The 18,157-nt window shown below is 44.8% G+C and overlaps 1 protein-coding gene across 1 annotated transcript; it reads left to right on the forward strand.

The window, feature by feature from the left end:
- The first annotated feature begins 7,924 nt into the window (after positions 1-7,924).
- SRSF6 (serine and arginine rich splicing factor 6) lies at positions 7,925-12,906 on the forward strand. The gene is made up of 6 exons (XM_082772988.1): positions 7,925-8,179; positions 8,559-8,707; positions 10,102-10,229; positions 10,456-10,664; positions 11,026-11,115; positions 11,234-12,906. Exons 1-6 carry the CDS (start codon positions 8,073-8,075, stop codon positions 11,595-11,597), a joined length of 1,047 nt encoding a protein of 348 aa, XP_082629114.1. The 5' UTR covers positions 7,925-8,072; the 3' UTR covers positions 11,598-12,906.
- Positions 12,907-18,157: the final 5,251 nt, after the last annotated feature.

Below are 18,157 nucleotides of genomic sequence, written 5' to 3' on the forward strand. Positions count from 1 at the left end.
GAATATCTGGACAAGGGGCTAAAAGGTCCCCAGGATGATATGCAAAGGGATTTGGCAATTGGCAAACCAGACTTGTGGTTTGTAGCCCCATCACCTGCACAAGGCCAGGCTTATCCAACCCCTCTCCCTGAGAGCACTTCCTTATCTCTGCCATACACATGGAGATCTTGGGGAGCCGCACATAAATGGCTGCGAGGCCTTCCACAGGGCTGGCAGGGGATGTGACAACAGAACAAGGACAGGCACAAGGACATGGTGACACCACAGGGTCTGCCTACGGGGACAAGTGGGACTGGGTGCAGGCAGGCCCTGGCTGTGGCATGGTGACCAGGCAGTGACAGTCGTTCCTAGCACCCTTACTGCCTTGCAATGGAGCTGGCAGGCAGCATTGGCAGTGTTGAGGAGCACGGGGTAGGCACAGCCGAAGTGAGCCCTTATCAGGGTGCTCTAGCAGGCTCCTTATACTGACACCTCCAAAGAGACATCTTATGGTAACACATTTCAGCCAGAACTGACATGAACTGAGAGCAGATGGACAGAGGCTGAAAAGCAGATGGAGAGAAGGAAATTTGGACATAATTTGAGGGCCCCTTAGTGTCTTGTCAGGAAAACACATGTAATGGACAGCTGTCTGAAAGGCAGACCAGCCTACAGCCAAGCGTGACTGAAAAGATGGAACAAAAAGGATGCAAGAGAAGGGCAAAGCACAGCCACCACTCACAGGCAAATCATGACCCACTCAAATCATTGATGGTATCTAAAGACAGCCAGAGCACCTGAAGAGATATGCACACATACTGCCTCAAACTTGCTGGCCTACCCTGGTGTGGACAGAGATGCACATTTTGGTAGCTCTTGAAGGTGTCCAGCCCCACCACTCCAAGCAAGTAAAGCTAGGCCCTGTACTGGCTTGCAGCTCTGTGCTGGTGATACAGGTATACATAAGGTCAGATCAGGCAAGGACAATTTGCTTTTCCAACCATCACCTGGAAAAGACTGGGAACTCTATCAGTCCTTAAAACACCCTGTCTTGACATCATGAAGCAGCAGAGGGGGTTTCCTGGTGGTTTTCTTTACCTTGTGATCTTGGTCAAAAAACCCTTGTGCTGGCAGACACTTGGCTGGTGTCATCTCTGTGCACTGCTTGCTGCATGGCAGCAAAATCAGCTCACAGCACCGTGCCTGGACCAGGCTGGTGCTGCTGGGCCATAGCACCACAAGATCCTGGATGGCTTGGCAGGCATCTTCTCATCACCTCTATCACACTCTCATATAGTTGCCTTCTCTCTTTTCCTGCCATCCCCACACTGTCCCACAGCTGCCCAGGGCAGAAGCGCTGGCTCCAGCACTGTGGCTTGGCTGATGAGTGTCCCAAGCTTCTGTGACTCCATGGTCCTCAGCTATGAGGCTGCTGTGGCTCACAAAGCCTCGCTGTTGCAAGTGGGCCTGGCATCCTGTGTAATGACAGTGGGAGCTGCCCGTCAGAGAGAACTGGATAGAAAATGGGGGAAGTGGAAGCGAGTTTGCTGTCTGTATGTTGGTTTCTGCACCCCTCTGCTGGGTAGTCAGTACCATTGCTAAATAACATGGCAGTGAATCACAGTGGAGGGCAGTAATGAGAGCTGGCAAGGGAAAAAAATAAATCAGAATGCCAGTAAAATAAAAATAACTTCATCAACATTTCAAAAAATGACAGACATTCATCATCTCTACAGCCAGACAGACTGGAGTCAGTGCTAACATCCCCAGGCCCTATTCTGCTTAGAGGCAACAGGTTCAAAAAGTGAAATTTTCATCAGGAGAATCACTGAAAGAAAAACAAGCTGGGAATCCTTGCCCTGCTCTTCCAGTGACATCAGATGCTGAATAGGAGACATATTAAAAAATTCACTATTACCTCACTGAGCACTCACTTTTTATATTCTTGTAAGGTCTCAGAGGTTGGGCATGCAGGCTTTGAGAGATCCCAAATCAGAGGATTTTTTGGTCTAAGCTCAGCCAAAGATTTCACATGCATTCTGTGACGTTATTAAAACAGCAATGTGGCAGCTATATCTACACTTTTCATATAGATAAGTCAATCAATCTTAGACACGCATACATATGGGGCAAACTGAAATGACAGAACTTTAGATATACTCCCCAAATTGAATAATACAAGAAAATTTGTCTCAGAGTAAAATGAGTGCTTTGTCTGGGCACAGAACAGATGATATTCCTATGACCTTCCTCAGGGACAAGCAGATATCCACCTGGAGAGGGATTTTGGATGGAACTTATGACCATGTAGGAGATGCAAATAGTACACATCACATCGGACAGTGCTACTGGGGATACTGCTTAGATAAAGGGTACATGGGGGAATTAAATCTTTTTGCAGAAGAGGAAGCAAGAGACTGAAAGCCACAAAAGCCAATAGGCACTTCAAAGATTATGTCCAGAGAGTACACACAAAGCATGTAAGACACCCAAGAACACATTGAAAACAAAGAAACCAAACCAGTCAACCAACCAACCAACAACCAACCAAACAAAAACAGGGAATAAAAAGTCACATTCTAATCACTAATGCACAGAAACTGTTATGGTCCATCCCACAGATCTGTATGTATGCATAAGGAGGTCCAGTTTTCTTCCAAAGCTCAAAGCCCGGGCTGACACTCATTAGTTGGTGGCTGGGTCTGACCTAGGGATGGCTCTGAAGGAGCTGCTAAAGCACAGCAGATGAATGAGCTGCTTTAACAACAGCCCCTGAGAGCTGTTAACACCTCTTGTGCCTCAGCTCACTTGCTGACTTCAAAACATTTTCTATTTTGTGCCCTGACTGGATAATGACAGCTTTTTGGAGCTCTTACATTTTAACAGGTTGACGCATCTGGAGGACTAAAAATCCATAGGAAATCATCCATTAAAAGCATGTTAATTTGCAGTGGCCTATCTCTGAGATAGCACTTCTTTTGTCAGTTTGCCTTCTTCCTCCCATTCTAAGGAAGATAACATTATTCCCTGCTGTGCTCCTGAAACTGGGGAGAGGAGCCATGTGAGAGAAGGGAGATGGTCTGAGGGCCTTTGGCAGCTTTGTATTTCATCTCTGGGCTTGCCAGACAGCTATGGGGAGACCTCATACCCTAAGCCTCCCTAAACCTCCATTCCCTGCACACAAAATGAAACTGCAGGCATGGCAGCAGTGAAATACGCAGCAATGATGGGATGTTTGGTCTCGGGTTGTGTAGTACTGGATACACTTGCCAAAGGCCAGAACTGCATTAGATCACATTTTGCTTGTGAATCAAAACTTGCCCTCCAGTACCAATGACTATGGGATTCACCCAAAGGAGCTATGTAAAAACATGACAAGAAAAAAAAAAAAAAATCCTGACAGCCTGCACGTTTTGCCTCTTGAGCAGCACGCTGAGTTCAGAATTGGGTTCTCTGACAGAGCAATGTGACAGGGAATAGTTGATGGGAGAGAAGTGCAACAGAAACACATAGAAATGCTTTCAGACACTTGGCTGTAGCATCCTGAGATGCCAGTCTTGCAGCAAATAACTGATACATAATAAATTCATGATATGCATATTTAATGCTGGTTTCATAGGAGCATGCTAGAGGAAAAAGAAACAACATGAAAAACCGGCAACTGATTATTGTCCCACAACCAGTGAAAAAAAGGGCAGAGCTGTGGGAATCAAGGATTTGAAAATGTCTTGAGAGTGCACTGGAAGGGGACACAGGGCATAGCACCCAGTGAGGAGGCACCCTGAAGACCCTTTATCCCTCCTCAAGCATAAGAACAAAGTAAGGAAACTAAGCTGCAAGATCCTATCATAACTCCTCCCTCACTCTCCATTGGCCTCAGCAAATCTCTCTCTGTGGCCATCTGCAAAGAGCTTTAAGATGTCCTCTTCAGAGTGTATAATGGGAGCCCTCAGAGGCTTGTAAGATGTGCCAGTCAATGCTCTTGTATCAGTATCCCACAAAATAAGGGACTTTGTATCCCATATGGTCACATCCTCTGTATCGTTATAGAATATGTGCATATAGGCTACAGGCACTGATACTTCTCTGGAAAAAAAGGGCACCGTTCCGTGTGAAGATAACTGCACAATTCCTCTGTCACTGGATGGGTTCAGCACATGTGCTGTTCTGCATGTGTGCTTTACTGATTTTAACAGGTTTATGTGGCAAGGTTTTGGTAGCAGAGGGCCATAGGGGCCACTTCTGTGAGAAGAATCTAGAAGCTGCCCCGTGTTAGATAAAGGCCCCGGTGCTGACCAGAGCCAAGCCGATAAATAATGCACCTCTGTGGCAGCGTATTTAAGAAAGGGAAAAAATAAATAAATAAATGCTGCTAAACAGCAGATGGAGGAGTGAGAGGAGTGAGAAACAGCCCTGCAGACCCCAAGGTCAGTGCAGCAGGAGGGCAGGAGGTGCTCTGGGCACACAGCAGCAGTTCCTCTGCAGCCTGTGGAGAGGCCCCTGGTGGAGCAGGCTGTCCCCCTGCAGCCCATGGGTCCCACATGGAGCAGATCTCCACGCTGCAGCCCCTGGAGGAGTCCCTGGTGGAGCAGGTGGATGTGGCTTGGAGGAAGCTGTGGCCCATGGAGAGCCCCCGCAGGAGCAGGCTCCAGGTTGGAGCTGCAGCCCGTGGAGAGGAGCCCACGCAGGAGCAGGGGTCTGGAGGGAGCTGCTGTCTGTGGGGGACCCAGGTTAGAGCAGTTTGCTCCTGGAGGATGGACCCCGTGGTATGGAGCCATGTGGGAGCAGTGGGCAGGATCAGTTCGGGAAGGATGGCATCCCATGGGAGAGACCCCACGCCGGAGCAGGGGCAGAGAGTGACCATGAAGGAGTGCCAGAAACGAAAAGAGCTGATCACAGCTATAACTATCTGTACCCATTTATGCTCCAGCCCTTAGTTGAACAGACTATTTTTTCTCCATTTCTGAGACACTCTCTGGGAATATTATCCCAACAAAAAGCAGTGAAATAAACCTCAACTGAAAGTCTCAGAGATCAGAGGATGCAGGGATAACACTTTTGTCATGAAGAACTTATTTTTACTGTTGGAGAGGGGAAAGAAATTCCTTGTACTAAGAGGCAGAGATGTTGAAATTGAGTGTCATCACCTATGAGATAGAAGTTTTATGAACTGTGCGGAAAGTACAGAGCTGCAGTCCTTCTGGAAACGGCAGTTCCTTTGAGGCTCTCATTTTGAAGAGCATCCACTTGCAGGGAAGCCCTTAAGAACAGGCTTAGCTTTCCTTATCCCTGAACTTATGTACAGGCTTATACGTTATCTTAAACCAAGCACAGGACCAAGTGTTAGAATGCAGCTGTCCTACATGGTGGGTGCCAGCACAGATGATTTCAAATGAATAATCATATCCGATATTTTTGAAATTTAGGTCAGTCAATCATTAACCTTTTAGAGAACAGGAATGGAAAATAACAGGATATAGCTGTAGAGAGAGGATTTTAATGATCACATATTATAACCGGTAGTTATCTCAACGACACAAATGGTTCTATTTATTTATTTATTTATAATTTATTTTAAAACTTTGGTAAGAGAAACCTTCAATTCTTTGCATACAACACTCATCACAATGGCATTGCTATCCATAGGACAGGCTCACAAATGCTATCGCATTTTAGCGACAAACAGCTAAAATACTTTTCCCATCCTGTTGCTTAGAAAATATTGGTGCTTCAGAACTTTCCTGAAAACAGAATAGGTGAAAGCTCATGAGTGTGAAATACCTGTCAGCTCTGCCAGGAGATCTTTCATTGTACGTTCAGCACAAGGTACAGCATATCTTGTAACATTCTCCTCTGAGCTGGGATTAAGCAAAGCCTTTTAATCTTCCAGCGCAGAGCTGATGAACACTACAACCTGGTTAATGGCTAAATTTACTCACTAGTCAAAGTATCTCCTGGTGCTTATTGTATAGAAAAAAATACATCAGGCTTGTAAGTTGGTGTATAATCAGTGTAAGTCTAAGGCAGGCAGAGAAGATTCTATAAACTGGTAAAATCTTCTCAGCACTGTCCATTATGATGGAGAGAAAGGGGTCACCTGTTGTCTCTTCTATTATATCACACAGAATCACACAGAATTTCTAGGTTGGAAGAGACCTCAAGATCATCAAGTCCAACCTCTGACCTAACGCTAGCAGTCCCCACTAAACCATATCCCTAAGCTCCACGTCTAAACGCCTTTTAAAGACTCCCAGGGATTGTGACTCCACCACTTCCCTGGGCAGCCTGTTCCAATGTCTAACAGCCCTTTCGGTAAAGAAGTTCTTCCTAACATCTAACCTAAAACTCCCCTGGCTCAACTTAAGCCCATTCCCCCTCGTCCTGTCACCAGGCACGTGGGAGAACAGACCAACCCCCACCTCGCTACAGCCTCCCTTGAGGTACCTATAGAGAGCGATAAGGTCGCCCCTGAGCCTCCTCTTCTCCAGGCTGAACAAGCCCAGCTCCCTCAGCCGCTCCTCGTAGGACTTGTTCTCCAGGCCCCTCACCAGCTTCGTCGCCCTTCTCTGGACTCGCTCAAGCACCTCCATGTCCTTCTTGAAGCGAGGGGCCCAAAACTGAACACAGTACTCGAGGTGCGGCCTCACCAGAGCCGAGTACAGGGGGACGATCACCTCCCTAGCCCTGCTGGTCACACTGTTTCTTATGCAAGCCAGGATGCCGTTGGCCTTCTTGGCCACCTGAGCACACTGCTGGCTCATATTCAGCCGACTATCCACCATCACTCCCAAGTCCTTCTCTGCCTGGCAGAGATATGAAACAAGCTTTTATTAAACAAGAAAAAAACAAGAGTAACAAATTTCCCCAACTTCTTTAACATAATCTCTGTAATTTTTTGTTGAGGATTAACTCATGGAGTGGAGCAACATCCTTAAAATTGAAGGCAATCTTGCTGTCTTTGTTGGGTTATATTACTGACATTAATGTTCATAATTTACATTAGGTAATGCATTAGGTGAGTATGAGCTGCTTTTCATGCAGCTGAGAAAATTCAAGAGTAGAAGTAAATGTGTTCTTTCCCCCTTGTATAGTATACAATATAAAACAAACTTATTAGAAAATACTTCTATTTATATCAAATATACAAACTACAGTATGTATTATGTAGTCATATTATTGTGAAAAGCCCATCAGAGTGAAACAGTGGTTTTAATATATTGGGAGGGTGCATCTTATTTACAACAAAGCAAATCGGGACATGGAACTTGTTAACTTTTATCTGATAGTTGGCTGGCTCCCAAGTAGCTGTGTCTGAAAAGCACCTGAAGAGAAACCACTGGGCTTCCCAGCCCACTAGAGACCTGCTTCTACTTACGGAAAAGCACAAATGCTAGGACTGGAGATTTTTTAACGCCAGGGTCTTGTTTAGAGTGCTCATTCCAGCCCAGCCCAGCTCACGGGGCACCGTTCCCAGACGTGCTGAGCACAACCCCACGAAGCCGCCCACCCCCACCCGTCCCTTCCCAGCACCCCCATCGGGTCCGGCGCAACGGGTAACCCACAGAGGTTGGCCCCGGCCCCGGCCCCGGCCCCGGCCCCGGCCCGCACCGCCGCGGCACGGCGCGGCACGGCACGAGTCCTCACCCCGCGGCGGACACCACTGCGCGTGCGCCAAGTGGCGTCGCCGGCGCCTTCGGTCAGGTCCCGCCACGGCCGGGCTCATGCGCAGTGCCGGCTGCCGCCCCGCCGGGGCACGCCTCGAGCTCCGCGCACGCGCGTAGGCACGGCGTCCGCCAGGCTCCTCCCCTCCCCCCACACTCGCTTCTGCTTGTGCGTGGGAGCGTGATGACGCACGCGGCGGCGTTTCCCTTCTCCCCCCGCCTTCGTCGTAACGTCCGCGCCGGCCCCGCCCCCCTCTATAAAAGCGGCCGTGGGCAACGGGCGCCATTGTGCTGTGGAGCAGGCCGCGGCGGAGCGCGTTCGTGGGCCTCCCGGCACCTTCTCCCCGCGCTCCTCTCCCTCGCGTTCGCTTCCTTCTTCTCCTTCTTCTCCTTCCCTCCCCTCTCCCCTTCCCTCCCCCTCTGGCCGCGGACATGCCGCGCGTTTACATCGGCCGCCTGAGCTACCACGTCCGGGAGAAGGACATCCAGCGCTTCTTCAGCGGCTATGGCCGCCTGCTCGAGGTCGACCTCAAAAACGGGTGAGCGCCGTGCTGCGGGCCGGGAGCCGGCCGGCGGACGCCTCGAACCCGGGCCCGCGCGTCGCCTTCCCCAGCAGGGCCGGGCGGGCCGCGCCTGGCAGCCCCCCCCCCCCCCCCCTCCGCCCATGTTGTCGGCTCTCGCGGCCCCGCCGCGCTGCCGCGTGGCGCCCGACTCAAAATGGCGGCGGCGCGGGGGGAGGGAGGGCGCTGCGGCGGGGCCGGCTCCCATTGTCCTGGTGCAGCTCGCGCTGCCAGCCGCTGCCTCCGGGGAGCGGGCGGAGGGGGGGCGGCGAGAAGCCAGGCGGGGCCGTCGGGCGCGTAGTCCCCACCCTGCGCGCGTCGGTGCTTGTGGCTGACGGGCCTTTTCCTTCTTCCCTAGTTACGGCTTCGTGGAGTTTGAGGACTCCCGAGACGCCGATGATGCCGTTTACGAGCTGAACGGCAAGGATCTGTGCGGGGAGCGCGTGATCGTGGAGCATGCCCGCGGACCCCGCCGCGACAGGGATGGATACAGCTACAGTAGTCGCAGTGAGTATAGGCCCGTCTTTTTGCTTGGTTACAGGGCTTCTTCGGGCAAGGGACTGGAGGCAAGGGGAGGCAGCTCGGCTATGTTGGCAAGGCAGAGCCTGGGGTGATAGAGTGGATGGGACCAAGTCCCTTGGGGCTGTGGGGGTGGGTTGTCAGTATCTCTGCAAGTATGGTAGCAGGGGATACCTGGTGCATTGCTGGGAGCGAGATGTCTGTAGACATAGTGTTAATAGATGTTCTTCCTGGCACCAGAATTGCACTCAGGTACCCCCTTAAGAAATCTACAAATGCAAATATGTGAAACAATTCTGGCTGCAAAATTGTGCCCTCTTCTAGAAAGGGTTTTTTGTTATTTAGGAACTATATGCTCTGCTAATTTAAAGGCTCCAGTGTTTTTTTGCAACATTTAGATAAATCAGTGGTGTTCCATCACTAATGTTTATGAATAAATACCATTGCATAGTTGGGGTTGAAGCAGTCAGCTATAAAATTTCATGTAATGGGTGGGGGAGGATTTCAAGCAAGAAATTATTGTCTTAAGTGGGGGATGTCGTAAACATTTCTGTGCTCAGCTAGCTTGTATAATTTCTTGAGGAGCTGAGTTATATTTAACTTAACTGGCCTGTAATTAAAGTACTATGGCTCGCTTTTCAGTAATCTCTAGAATCTTTGTGTTGGGGGGGTGGGAATCTGTATTTTTTAAAAAATCAAATGTATGTTGTTTAAAATTGTTGCATGTTCAATTTCAAACTTTTTAACAAGTCCTTGATGTTTCAATTTAAAAGTGACCAGTGGGGCTGAGGCTGTGTCCACTGAGGCTAAGATGACTGCCTTTCCTGATTGGCCATGGCTTTTCCATACATTGTGTGACCCTTGCCCTATGACCCTTTGGCTGACCTTACCGGAAGCCATGACGACAGCAGCCTTTTGCCATTAGACGCAGGGTGATGGTGAGGATTCCAAGGGTTAGACAAAACTGGTTAAACTGAACTAGGTGACTGTTACCTTGCGTGTTTTGTGGCCAAACCACCACCAAAAACCTCATACTGTGATGTAAGTACTTAGTGTAACTAGTAAACGTTTTTGTAAAATGTAGAAATGCATGTAATCAGTTAAGTTTTATATTTTACAATGTTCTGTAAAATAAAACTTAGCAAGGTGAATCTAATAAGGAGCAGTCACTCTCTAACAGATCTTAGGAGGACAGTCTTGTAGGATTTTAGTTTGTTTGATTTGCCATTAATATAGATTATGGCAAAATTGAAAGTTTATTGGAGGCATAGAGAAATAAAGTCCTACTCCAGTAAATATAACTGTTTAACTAACTTTTTCAGAACATTTTAGTTTTCTTCATGCTAGGAGACAAACTAACTTTATTTCTTTGCACAATAAAGGTGGGGGTGGTGGCGGATATAGCAGTCGGAGACAATCTGGAAGAGATAAATATGGACCGCCTGTTCGTACAGAGTACAGACTGATTGTTGAAAACCTTTCCAGTCGCTGTAGTTGGCAGGATTTGAAAGTATGTATTAATGTTCTACAATGGAGTATGTTGTGATTAGCAGGAACCAATAACCTCCTTTTTATGTAATTGTTCATTTTGATTTAAGCAGAAGTAATTGAGAAGTATAAATGTGCATGTGAATGCACACAATGCTTTTTACATCTGCTCAGACTTGTCTTAAGCTAATGTAGTTGCAGAGTACAAGTATATGGAGTGGTTTTGTAACTTTTCATTTACTCTCAAGGATTTCATGAGGCAAGCTGGGGAGGTAACCTATGCAGATGCACACAAAGAACGTACAAATGAAGGAGTAATTGAGTTCCGATCATACTCGGACATGAAGCGTGCCCTGGACAAACTGGATGGCACAGAGATAAATGGAAGGAAAATCCGTCTGGTTGAAGACAAGCCACGGTCAAGCCATAGGCGATCTTACTCTGGCAGTAGGTCAAGGTAACTTTTGGGATGTGTTACTCTCTATATCAAGACCAGTTAAACTTGAGAATGGGTATATATATGTAGGCTGGCCTACAGTAATTACCTTCAATTTATATTCTAGGAATAGGGCAATTCCTGAGAGATGTGGAAGGAATTATTTTGTGATATTGCAAAGCTGGTGTTGAGAGTTTGTGTGAAATACCAGGTGTAATTGGCTGATGGTATGTTGAGTATGGGTGGATTCGTGGTATGTCTTGATGTGGGTGTGTTACTGACAAGTTCTTTAATAGTTACTCTGTGTTAGGTAGCATAGCACCCAATGGGTACACCAGACGAAGAATAAGGGATGTTAAATGTTAATGTTAAATGTTTCTAGGTCACGATCTAGAAGACGGTCTAGAAGCAGAAGTCGTAGAAGTAGGAGCAGCCGCAGCAGGTCCCGTAGTGTCACTAAAAGTCGTTCCAGGTAAGTGATACATTGCTTTGCGTTAGTACAGGAGTTGCTGCTTACTAACTGATAACTGTTTACAACACCTATAAGTGTACTTCAGTTCATGTAGAGTAACTGTCTTTCTTTTCAAAAGATCTAAATCCAGGTCACGAAGCAAAGACCGCTCACGTTCCAGATCTAAAAGCAGGAAGTCTAGATCAAAGAGCAAATCAAAACCCAAGTCTGACAGGGGTTCGCGCTCTCACAGCAGATCCAAGGAGAAGTCTGAGAAGTCTCGGTCCAGGTCCAGGTCCAGGTCTCGATCTCCCAAAGAAAATGGTAAAGGAGATGCTAAGTCTAAATCCAGGTCAAGGAGTAGGTCTCGTTCCAATTCTCCACAGCAGCAGCCATCTACCAAGGCTCGTTCAGAGTCACCACCCAAAAGAGCTGCATCGAGGTCCTGTTCCAGATCTCGTTCAAAGTCTCGCTCACGATCAAGATCTAGTTCAAGAGATTAAGACTAGAACTCTCCTCTTATATTGCACACTATTGCGGAACGTTTTTCCTACTTGTCAGGCCATTAATGTTACATTAGTACTTCAGAAGTTTTTTTTCTATTGCAGGAGCAGATGGCCTAAGAACTAAGTAATGAGGCGTAAAGGTTTAATTTGTATCCTAAATTTGAAATTACAAGATTGGATGGTGGTACAAAGCAGGAAAAGCTACCCCCCCACCCACTTTTTTTTTTTTTTTTTTTTTTTTTTTTAGAAATTCAGCTAAAACTTTGATTTTATAGTATTTCCACAGGAGTAACTTTACTCTTAAGTGTAAAGTGGTTTTTATATTAAATGAATATAACAAGCTCTTAAATCTGGGCTTTTTTGAACGTATCATTTTTTTCATTTTTTCATGGTTTTAGAACTGAGTATCATTGGCTTCATAGGTTTACAGCTTGCTACCAAAGGTAGGATTGCCTTGCTGAGCAGGTCAGATAATTCTCTAGCGTATCTTAATTTATGGGAGCAGGCTGCAAAACTGTAAACTGTTAACAATACTAGGAAAACCTTAGACCAGCAATAAACTCAAGTTGGAGCATTTGTTTTGCATCTTAACTTGCCAAAAGAACATTCCCCACCTGATACTGTGACTGTATTAAAGGTAATAAAGGTACTCTGTAACCTGTGTCATACAGTATTGCTGCAAATCATACTTTTGAAACTTAAAAGAATGAAAGCTCTCTGACATTTTTTTTGCTTGACTATCAAGTGACAGTTGTCAGACACTAATGTCTCTTGGATGTGGTCCAAGTCACTAGTATGTTGTATGGTTTGTCAGCCTCTAAATATCTATTGGATATGAAAACTAGCTAAATAAAGCTGTCTTCCCTCCCTTTTGACTCATTTACGTTAACATTTTGCTTCAGAATAGAACTACAATCCTGTTGTGTGTGAATCTGAACTTTACTGGAAGTGTAATCTCTTTGAGCTAGAGTTCTAGTCTTAACAAAGGCTTTGCTAAACCACAGTTGCCAATTCACTTAAATTGTGGAATAGAACTTGTCCCAAAAACTCCCCTTTGTAGCTAAATTGATTTTTGTAACATGCAATAGGAAACATTAGAACTGCCTTGTACTCTTTATACAATGTGTAGTTTGACTTGTATAAAATTAAATTGGTGACTCAAGCTCTTGTGTTTATTATAGTGTTATGGACTTCTGGGGGAATGCTGGCGAAATAATTTATCCTACTTACCTCTTTGACTGGAGTAACTACTTTGCTTTAGCAGGAGACTTGGGAATTTTTGAAATAAAATTGGTTTTGTGCTTGAGATGAGCTAGTCAACTAAACAGTTTTTCATTAGAAAATTCATTAGTTTTTCATTGTCCTTCCTTAAAGTGTGACTGATTGTGAAAGCATCTCTGACTTACCAGGATTTTAGACGTCTGTTGAGATAAATTGGATCGTGTACAAGGAGCTGCATTCAAATGTGACTTGATGCCAGCTTGCCTGGAGTTGCTGTACTAGCTAAACACTTCTCACCATTTCCTTATCACAGCTTCAACTTTTGCCTGCCACGTACTGGTATTTGTTCTAGTAGAAGAAGGGATTTAAAGATGAGTGAAGCTTGTTCTGCCTGGTAAACACACATTCCTAGTGAAACATGAACTGAAGTGATTTCAAGGCTTAGGTTGGCAGAAGATCATATTACTTTTATATTGCACACTTTCAATGTATCTACCCTGGTGTTGTGGTTTAACCCAGTTGGCAGCTAAACACCACACAGATGTTTGCTCACCCTCCCCCCTCACTCTCTGGGATGGGGGAGAGAAACTGGAAAGTGAAGCCTGTTAGTTGAGATAAAGACAGTTTATTAAGACAGGAAAATAATAACAATAGTAGTACTACTAATAATAACATGTATGAAACAAGTGATGCACAATGCAATTGCTCAGCACCTACTGACCAATGCCCAGCCTATCCCCAAGCAGTTGGCCCCCCCCACCCCAGCTAGCCACCCCTATATATTGTTCAGCATGACATCAGATGGTATGGAATACCCCTGTGGCCAGTTTGGGTCAGCTGTCCTGGGTTTGTCCCTTCCTAGCTCTTGCTGCACCCCCAGCCTGTCCACTGACAGGACAGCGAGAAGCTGAAAAGTCCTTGGTTTGGTGTAAGCACTGTTCTGCAACAGTTAAAACATCACTATGCCATCAGCACTCTTCTCATCCTAAGCCAAAACACAGCACCCTACCAGCTACTAGGAGGAAAATTAACTTTATCCTAACTGAAACAAGGACACCTAGGCATGGAAAAAATCTGCACTGTTTGAGCTGCTATGCCCAGCTTTCCTATGGAGTTTTGCAGATATTTCTGTTACAACTAAATCCACAGCTCTGAAGAGGGTTTGGTATCAAAGTTTTTTTGCATCTGGAATGAGAGCCGGCTACTAGGTTTAGTGATAAAAGGTTTTTTTTTGTTGTTGTTTGTTTTTAAATAACTAAGGTTTTAGTTAAGGTTTTTATTTTAGTGTAATGGCTACCAAACTTACATGCTGTAAGTTCTGATCATTGCAGGTTGTACTTTCTCTGCTTTGGGCTTCAACAGTGGGGGTTTTACTGGGGACTTTTAACAGAAGTCTGATGATTCTATGCTATATGTGTGGAAATATTTACCTCCTTGAAACTTACTGGCACAAAAGCATGTTGGTTTAAACAAATGGGGGAGTAGGTTGGATTTCCTGGAGAGTTGCTGCCCTTTAATTATCTTTTATTAAAACGCATGCTCCTCAAAACAGGAATTGTGAGCTTGGAGAATCAGTAGCTTAAAAGCTATATATGTTTTCAATAAATGTGTAATAAAACAAGATAATAATTAGTTTCTTGCACGTGCCTGTAGATATTAATGACAGTTGGTTTCTATGACCAGTTTCCAGTGTGAGTTTGTATTGGCCTTACAGTAGCAGTTACCATCTCTGATAACAGTGCATTAGTGATGGCTTTTACCTACTATATTCGCTCTTTAGAGTAAGATCGTTAGGACAATGGTTGTTTGAAGTCATCTTTATTCATGAATACTTGGAGGAAGGGCCTAGATTGGATTTAACCAACCTGCCTATAACTCCTTCACATGTTGAAGTTCTATTTAACCATTACTGGAACAATGTGTGATGTCTCCTTTGGTTACTATACAAAAGGAAAATGGCCTTTTACTACACTAATGAAGCAGGAATTCCTTGGTATCACCTGGATCCTTCTGGATTTTTTTCCCATGGAAAGCTAGTAGGATTTCAATAGTGCCAGATACTGAGCAAGTGCAGTTAAGTGCTAGGCTTTCTATAATCGTAAGAATCCACAAAAACCCCTAACAAACAAAAAACAACCACCAAACAATCCCCTTTAGCTCTGCTAGTGTCACTTGTTTGTGGCAGTGGAAGACAATCTGGTGTCAGGTGTGTTCACAAGTGTGACTATTTCTGAGATCTCTTTTAGATGTTACAAAAGTATAGTTTGCATGAATGTCTTAAACTTCATAGAAGAGCAAAAAAAGATCATAGAAGATTTGCATGCATAGCTGTATTGTGGGGCCGTAGCATGTGCTTTCTATCAACCTGCAGTAGCAGCAGTAGGTGATGGCAAAACCATCTGGTGTGGCTCATGGCTCAGTTTTAATCCTTAACTGCAAGTCAACCCCCCTGAGTTCTTACTGTCCTGCATGATGTCATATGGCATGGAGTGTCCCTTCGGCCAGTTGGGGTCAGTTGTCCTAGTTCTGTCATCTCCCATCTTGTGCACCTCCAGCCTCTTCACTTGTGGGGCAGTACAATAAGCTGAGAAGTCCTTGACTAAACAGAAGCTCTGCAACAACTAAAACATCGTTGTGTTATCAGCATTATTCTCATCTTAAACCCAAAACACAACACTGTACATGCTACTAGGAAGAAATAACTATCCCAGGTGAAACCAGGACAGGGGGATGTGCTTATGTATTAGGTGTCCTAACTAATGCAATATATGATGCAATATAGATTTGTTCTTGAAAAAATACGCATTGTCGTCAGACATGAATTGAAGGATTGATTTTTAAACATTAGTGTCAGCAGTTCTTGAAGGAGAAATCAATGCTGTACCATTAAAAAAAAAAAAAAGAAAGAAAAAAAAAGTTAAGTTTAGAACCTCTGTGGTGGTATTTGGAGTCTGTTTCAAACCTGTTCCTGTTTTTGAAAAACGTGGCTCTTCCTATATTTTAGTGTTTGACACAATTGCAAATTCCATAAAGTAGCTATTCACATGATGTTAAATATCTGCCTTAAAGATAGATGGCACAAATGCCTCACACCTTAGCTTTGTCTCAAACTCTGGCAGAGTAGGAACAGTAGGAAAGTGTTTATGTAGGTGATAAGTCAGAATGCTTGTCATGAGTGACCTGTAGCTTTGGAAGCATTAATGCGATCAACCCTTTTTTCCCCAGGTTTTGTTTTGTGGTTAGGCATATTTGAATAGTGGAACGTGGGCTCTTAACTCTCAAAGCTTCTTTACGCTATTATTTTTGCTAAACATGTATGCAGATGTTGAAGAAGGTTCAGTTGTTTCATTTTACCTGGTTTTGTGGGATTTTAGCTTAATTCCTTTTAGCAACATCTTTCAATAAAATGTCTAAGTTACTTAGCTAAATAAACTCAGGTGCAGTAACCCGTATGCAAGGGAACAGATCACAGCAATTGGTGTGATCTGCTGGAAGAGTAGTAGCAATAGGAAGATGACTACAGCTAGCACATGTTTTGGAAGGTCTGTACTTCAAAATGGTTCATAGTTTTGGACATGATCCTGGGTGATTCTCAGACTTACAAGCTACAACCTCTTGTTCACAGAAATTTGCTCCTGCAGGGTGACCTGCTTTGACTTAGAAATCTTGAACACACATTTTAAAAAAGGAGTATTTTGACTTGTTTTAATAGCAAAATCTTAAGTTTTGCTTGAATGTTTTGACTAAACAGGACCAAAGTTCAGTGATTTCAGTCCAAAATACTGAAAATCATGGAGGTGAAACCAGAGTTGGAGGTGACTGGAAGATGCAGCTTGTGGTCTCGTGTGGATGGACGCATAGGTGGAATTAGGCAAATAAATGGTCTGTGCAGCTCCTGGAACAGCTTATGTTGTGTATATGAGTAGTAAATATTAATGTTGTTAGGTAAGTAGGTGTGAAATAGATCACGTCTCATCTGCTTGGTGTAATCACAATGTACAACTGCACCTGATTTACCTGCTAGTCAAGAGAAATGTTGCTCCTAGAAATGGGTAAAGTGCAAAACCTTTCCCCTGTGCAGCGTTTGTGTTCCTTATTCTGCTCAGTGTCAGCATCACTGCTCAGCATCAGTATGAGAAGAAAATAATGCTGCATACAATCTTTTGTGATTGTAGTAGCACAAGAGTTACATTTTGCGATTAACTTGAGGGACAGTGTGCAATGGCTGCCCTGGGATTGCAGATCCTGTTCTGCTGAGCTGCCTGGTAGAGGCATGCCACTTAGCCTAGAGTAAATGCTGCCAGTAACTGGGAAGACAGCATGAAATATTTTAAAAGTGCCTCTTAGTTACCTTGTCTTGGTCTATTTTCTGATGATTAATAATTGTTGTTCTATGAGCTGAAAGTGTAATCCACCATTTGCCATAATTTGGGTGTCACCTATTATGTTTGGCAACTATAAGCAGAATTGTTTTTCATAGTTACCAGCTCATGAAAACCTTCTAGAGACAGTGAAACTGAGGAACAGAACCAAAGTGACTTGCGCAGTGAATTTGTAGAATAGAAGCTGTGTGTGCCAGTTTGTAGTTCAAACTCTCATGTTAGCTCATGTTTTGCAAGGTCTCAGTCAGGCTGTTGGGTCAAATGAGTGTGAGATATAACTGAAGGTGAGGAGTGGCAGGCACAGCCACCTGCAAGGGTATTGTCATCCCATACAGCAGGAATGCATTAGGATTTATGTCTCTTATGTATGTCTCTTGGTAGGCACACACTACTGAAAGTGGCAGTTACATTAGACACAAAGAGCTTTCTCCTGCTCTCCCCAAAGCAAGCAGAAATACCAGTTACCCTGGATTTCATATGGCAGGATGTGGCCTGAGGGGTGTACAGAAAGTTGCGTCTCCCAGCCTGTCCCATGTGTATTGAGTGCTGTTTTCAACAGCTGTACACCTTTTTGCACTTCTTGTTCTGCTTCCGGTCTCAGTTCCTTCAGCTCCAACCTTCTGTGGATAAGTAGGACAAACACTGTATGTCCAAAAGGCACATTTTTTGTATCCATGAGATTCTACAGGGTAGACATATAAACTGTATTTTTTTGACCAGCACTTAGTAAGCACTGCTCAGCACTGAGCAAGTCCTACATTTACTCACTTTCTAGAGATCTTTGGAGATTTCATGTTAATATTTTGTAGTTATTCTTTGTGCATGTGGAATGAGTGCTAAGGAGGTCCTTCTCGCTTTCCACTGGGGCAGCACATGCCTGCCTACTTCAGATGAGGCCTCAGGAATTAGTTTGATCTTGGAGGTCTCTTAACTGCTAGGTAAGATGTAGATATG

This window comes from Aythya marila (genome assembly GCF_965140915.1).
Source record: "Aythya marila genome assembly, chromosome: 16".
NCBI lineage: Eukaryota > Metazoa > Chordata > Aves > Anseriformes > Anatidae > Aythya > Aythya marila.